At 30.7% G+C, this 6134-nt stretch overlaps 1 protein-coding gene across 1 annotated transcript; it reads left to right on the top strand.

The window, feature by feature from the left end:
• Positions 1-538: 538 nt before the first annotated feature.
• LOC114190911 (beta-fructofuranosidase, insoluble isoenzyme 1-like) lies at positions 539-6134 on the top strand. Its single transcript, XM_028079989.2, has 7 exons — positions 539-737; positions 3374-3382; positions 3707-4569; positions 4664-4822; positions 5146-5384; positions 5484-5577; positions 5765-6134. The coding sequence occupies exons 1-7, from the start codon at positions 560-562 to the stop codon at positions 5942-5944; spliced, it is 1722 nt and encodes a 573-aa protein (XP_027935790.1). The 5' UTR covers positions 539-559; the 3' UTR covers positions 5945-6134.

Genomic DNA, 6134 nt, shown 5'->3' with positions numbered 1-6134 from the left:
TTAAGAATTTAAAACTATAACTTAAATGTATTTTTATTTTTTAACCAAGTCTATCATACAATAACCAATTTTTTGAACCAATATATATATATATATATATATATATATATATATATATATATATATATATATATATATATATATATATATATCCATACCCGAATTTAAACTCATATTATTTAATAAAATTTAAATTTGAGAATACATTTATAAGAAAAAGATTTTTTAACGTGTGAAACAACTTACTTTTAAGGATAAAATAATTATTTAAAAAATCGAATCTCTGTATTTGAAAAAAAAAAAGGAGATTAAAAGATAATATCAAATGAGTGTAAAAAGATTTTAGGTGTAAAAATATTATTTTTCTAATTTATAATGATTTATTTATTCAAACTAAACAATTTTAATTTTAATGATACCAAATGAAACGTGTTAGTATATGAAAGTGTTTACATGACCTAATCTTATGAAGCTTTACCTTTTTCACCCTATAAATAACAGCAACAGGTACCTCTCTGCCCTTCACAACCTTCCTTGTGCTCTTCACACATTGTTTGTAATGGCTGTCCCTATTTGTGTCACCATTATATTAATTTCCTCTCTTTTTGTGATATCGAACCATGGCGTTGAAGCGTTTCACAACATATACCCCGATCTCCAATCCATTTCAGTGCCTTCTGTTACCAAACTTCACAGAACTGCATACCATTTTCAACCTCGTAGGAACTGGATCAACGGTAAACTTTACACTTTCTTACTCATTACACTTAGACTGCAATCAAAAACAATTTTAAATTAATTTAACTTCACAAATTTACTTCAACCATCTAAACTCTATTTATATCTAACTATATATTTCATTCCAACACAAACTTTCTAATTTGCATTAACAACTTCTGTTTGTAACAGACTTATATATATATATATATATATATATATATATATATATATATATATATATATATATATATACTGCAAACATAATAAGAATCATATATATAAACACCAAATGAAAAAAACAAACGTTTTAGATTTTAAAGAAAGTAAGGTTGGATGACAATTGTTGACTTACCTCAACATATCATTAATTGAATATAACCTATTTTATCATCCATTATTACTAAATCTACATACTATGATATTCTACCTTATGATTAACGTCAACATAATATTCTATTATTGGAATCAGTGTTCAGCTCAATCCTAAACTCATTATTCATGTCCATTGAAGTTCCGACCAATTCTCATGGGAGAACAAAAAAAAAAATTTAACTCAACTTTAGATTTAACTCAATCTTTCGAAATTAATATGTAAAATGAGATTTCGTGTTGAAAATTTGTATTTATATAATATACAAGAACAAATTTGAATAATTAAATTTTGACAATTTTCTCTTACAATTTAAGATAATATCTTATAAGTAATTTTGGAATATAGAAAAATGAGAAAATAAAAAAATAAAAAATCACTTAAAGATGTCATGTTGTAAAATAAAGTTGTCAAAATTTAATATATATATATATAGGTATGTATATAAGTTTTATTAATTTTCTTGTATATGAAAAATTCACAGAGATGTGAGATACATCAGTACTTTATCTATCCTGGGAGAATTATAACTGGGAAGGCCTAAGAGCATGTTTTATGTTTAGAAACTTAGGAACAGAAATTATTGTATTAAAAATATGAAGCTAAGTGTTTTAGTGACTTTTTGCATGCCCTTGTAGTTGATTCTACAGTCATGCAAGAGAAACCCTTTTGCAGAACACAGTCACATGCATGAAGCTAACTGGTAGTGCGGTGTAGTGTAGATTTGAGTATCTGAGAGACTCTGTTATGTATTTTACATGGAATGCTTCTGTAGTGCCTTAGAATGTCAGACTTTGTAGGAAAAACGAAGATAGTAACATTGATATGGTATTAAACTTTTGTGCACCTACTTAGGTGCTTCAATATATTTATGCCAAAACTGAAAATAAAGTTAAGGGTTACTGTGGGGTTTCCTTTTTCATTACAAAGATGCATGCCATTTGTAAGAGGAAGAAAATGGTTATGTATGTTGCATGCATTTAGTGCATATTTCACCTTTTTCTATCTCTTACACTTTTCTGCTATAAATATGAAATCAAACTCCTAACCATCATGAACCCCAATAACAGTAAGATGCGAGAGTGGACTATATTCCAAAATAGTGAAAACTTCTATTCAGAATCAGAAGTTTCACCTTACTTGTTTACACAATAATTTGATACGTATTATTATACAAATTAATGAAATAAAACTCTATTTTAGTTAATTGAAGAACAGTATGAAAAATACTTGAAATAACTGCATATAATAAGTATTGACTTTCTAAAAAAATGCTTAGAAAAAATGGGAGTGGCCTTTCCCATCTTATTCCTGTCAAGTTGCTGGAACCTTCTTCTTGTGATGGACCACTAACACACAGAGATGAAGAACTCGTTTTTCATTAATATGGAAAATAACAGCATGTGTCTCAAAGTTTCATAATTTGCTTCATAAACATGAATTCGTCATTTTTAATCTTACCTCATTCTTAGCATTTAGGATTACAAACTGGTTTGCTGTGTTATCATATTCATGAAAATGGATACAAAAATTACGATGCTCACATGCAGATGCAGTGTCTTATCTTATCTCAGTGGAAAACATATATCATGTTAACAATTTATTCTCCTCTAACATAAATTATTTTCTTATTCATCTACGTTTTTATTTTTCTTTTTGTTTCCTGCTTATTTTATGAATTAAAATGTATTTGACATTATTTTATTCTTTTCAGATATTTTGTGATCTTAAAGAACTTTAATTGGTTTAACAAAATATTCACTATTCTAAAAACAATCGTAAAAGTATCAACTTATTTTTTCTTTAGTTTTTTTCTTTCAATGATTTGTGTTTTTTTTTCTTTTGCATTATTTTGTCTACAATTTTTTAAAAATCAGAAATAAAAAACGATGTTATATCATATATGAAAAGAAAAATAATTAAAAAACGTATCTGAAAAAAAAACCTGAATTTTCTTGATTAGTTTTCATTTTCTTTCGGTTCTGTAATCTAATAGTATTGTAAAATAGTTTTGTAACCTAACACGCATATGCAATTAGACAATGATATGTATATTATTAATTAATAATCAACTAATACTGTTTGTCGGTATATTGGCAACCAAAAATCGGTTCTTTAAATATAGTTAGAAAAGGTTTATTTTTTGAACAGCAAATTTATTTAATAACTAAACCTTGTGACATAAACCCTTGTTTTCTTTATAATGGAGTGCTGATATATTTTTCTTTCTGATTTTTTCATGGTGGTGCACTTCATCTATCTATCAATCTTCGCCACAAACAGATCCAAATGGTGAGTGTGTTCTCCCTTCACTTTGATTAGTTTATTAAAACTGCAATATCTAGAATATTTTATAATCTTTAATAAATTTCATCCAAAAATAAAAAAGATGTTAGATAATATATTACTAGCCAGCATTTCTTTTCATGCATTATACAACTAATTTTCTTTTCACATCAACCATTTTATCTTGTATTTTCTCTCTTATGTTCAACTTTTCATATCTTGTTATCCTTTTTATAACATTTTTTTTCTAATGATCCATTTCGTTAATTATTTTTACCATTATTATACTTCATAAATAATAAATAACATGAACCTCCTTCAACATCACAGGTCCCATGTACTACAATGGAGTCTACCATATATTTTACCAATACAACCCAAAAGGAGCAGTTTGGGGTAACATTATATGGGGCCACGCAGTATCAAAGGATCTCATCAATTGGAAAGAACTTGAACCCGCTTTATACCCGTCCAACCCGTATGACAAATACGGGTGCTGGTCCGGGTCAGCCACCATACTCCCGGGTAAAGGACCGGTGATGCTTTACACCGGAGTCATTGACAAACACAGCAGCGAGGTCCAGTTATACGCCGTACCCGAAAACAAATCAGACCCGTTTTTAAGAAAATGGGTAAAGCCCAAAACTTTTAACCCAATCATCAAAGCAGAAGGCGGCATCAATGCCAGCGTGTTCCGCGACCCCACCACTGCATGGTGGAGTAGGGATGGACACTGGAGGATATTGATCGGCGGCGGTAGGAAAAATAGAGGAATGGCTTATACATACAGGAGCAAGGATTTTCTGAGGTGGGTCAGGGTCAAGCACCCGATCCATTCGGCTGCGTCCACGGGCACGTGGGAGTGCCCGGATTTTTACCCGGTTTCTTTGAAAGGGAAAAACGGGTTAGACTTATCCACGGTTGGGAATAGTGTTAAGCATGTTCTTAAGAATAGTCTTGACAGGACTAGGTATGAGTACTACACAGTGGGAACGTATTTGAGGAAAAGGGATAAGTATATTCCGGATAACACTTCAGAGGATGGTTGGGGTGGTCTCAGATATGATTATGGAAATTTTTATGCTTCCAAATCATTCTTTGACCCAAGCAAGAATAGAAGGGTTGTGTGGGCATGGGCAAATGAATCGGATTCCAAAGAAGATGATGTTAAGAAAGGATGGGCAGGAATTCAAGTAAGCTATCAACTTCCAATTAATTTTAATTATAGGTTTAATAACTTTTTTTTTTTAATTTGATCCTTTATGTTTTTTTTTTTTTTAATTTCAGGCCATTCCAAGAACGATTTGGCTTGATTCTGGTGGGAGACAATTGGTGCAATGGCCTGTTGAGGAATTAAACAGTCTTAGAGGGAAAGAAGTTAAATTAAGCAACCACAAGCTTAAAAAGGGAGAGTATCTTAAAGTCTCAGGGATAACTGCAGCTCAGGTAAAAAATTTTACCATGGAAATACTAGGAGTAATATGGTAGTTTAGTGATAAGATAGAAAGGAAGAAAGGGATAAGTTGATTTGATGGACTTAGAAGCTATGGCGGAAAAAGTTGTGAGTTGTTATAAGTTGGTTTAAAGTCTAACTCAATCCTACAAAATCGACTTTTAAGGTGAGGTTTGCATTTCACTTATATATTATAAAATTGTCTTATCTCTAGTCGATGTAGGATTTGTAAGCGATTCAACTTTTCACGACAATAACTAACGTATGATATTTGTCGATAAAGCTTTTAATATAAGAAATGCTTTTTTTAATGCAGGCTGATGTGGAAATTACGTTCTCATTCTCAAGCTTGAACAAGGCAGAAGCATTTGATTCAAGGTGGGTGAAGCCAGAGAGTGTATGTGAAGAAAAGGGTTCAAGGGATGAAGGAGGGGTTGGGCCATTTGGACTTTTGACATTGGCTTCTGAAAAGTTGGAAGAGTTCACACCTGTGTTCTTCAGAGTTTTCAAAGCTTCAAACAAGCATGTCATTCTCATGTGCTCTGATGCTAGAAGGTTATAGTCAACTATATATATATATATTCCAATTTGGCTTTTCAAAATTGCTTTCTGCATCTTTTCCGATTATAATTTCATTTTTCACTTCTTTCACAGTTCCTCCTTGAAGAGAGAACTGTACAAGCCTTCATTTGCAGGTTTTGTGGATGTGGATTTATCCCACAATAAAAAACTCTCTCTCAGAAGTTTGGTAAGTGTTAATCTCATTGCCCCCATTTGGTGTCATATAATATTAGAAAAATTCTCAAAAGTTTAAGTTTTTTATATTTTTTTATAAACAATGTATAAATATATTATTATTATATATATAATCAAGCTGAAGTTCAATTCAAAATATAGTGTATGCTTAATTGTTTTATATTTACTTTTGATGACAGATTGATCACTCAGTGGTTGAAAGCTTTGGTGTTGGAGGCAAAACAAACATCTTATCTAGGGTTTATCCAACACTAGCCGTAAACAAAAAGGCTCACTTGTTTGTCTTCAACAACGGTACCGAGCATATCACTGTGGAGAACATGAGAGCATGGAGCATGAAATCTGCACGTCGAAATTAATAATCTGCTACAAATTAGTACAAATAAATTAATAAAATCCAAATAATATTGACATTTAGCTTCTTTCGATGGTGGTGTTTACCTGCACATGCAGTTGTAATACATTTACACAAGGTTTAATTCTATGTCAATGGAATTTTAATGTATGAGTTACTAAATTTAATATATTCAATATAAGAATATGATTGCA

Source organism: Vigna unguiculata, chromosome 7, assembly GCF_037176805.1.
Source record: "Vigna unguiculata cultivar grain cowpea cultivar isolate G323 ecotype 2 chromosome 7, ASM3717680v1, whole genome shotgun sequence".
NCBI lineage: Eukaryota > Viridiplantae > Streptophyta > Magnoliopsida > Fabales > Fabaceae > Vigna > Vigna unguiculata.
Note: the sequence above shows the minus strand (reverse complement) of the source record. Positions and strands in the feature narration are given on the sequence as shown.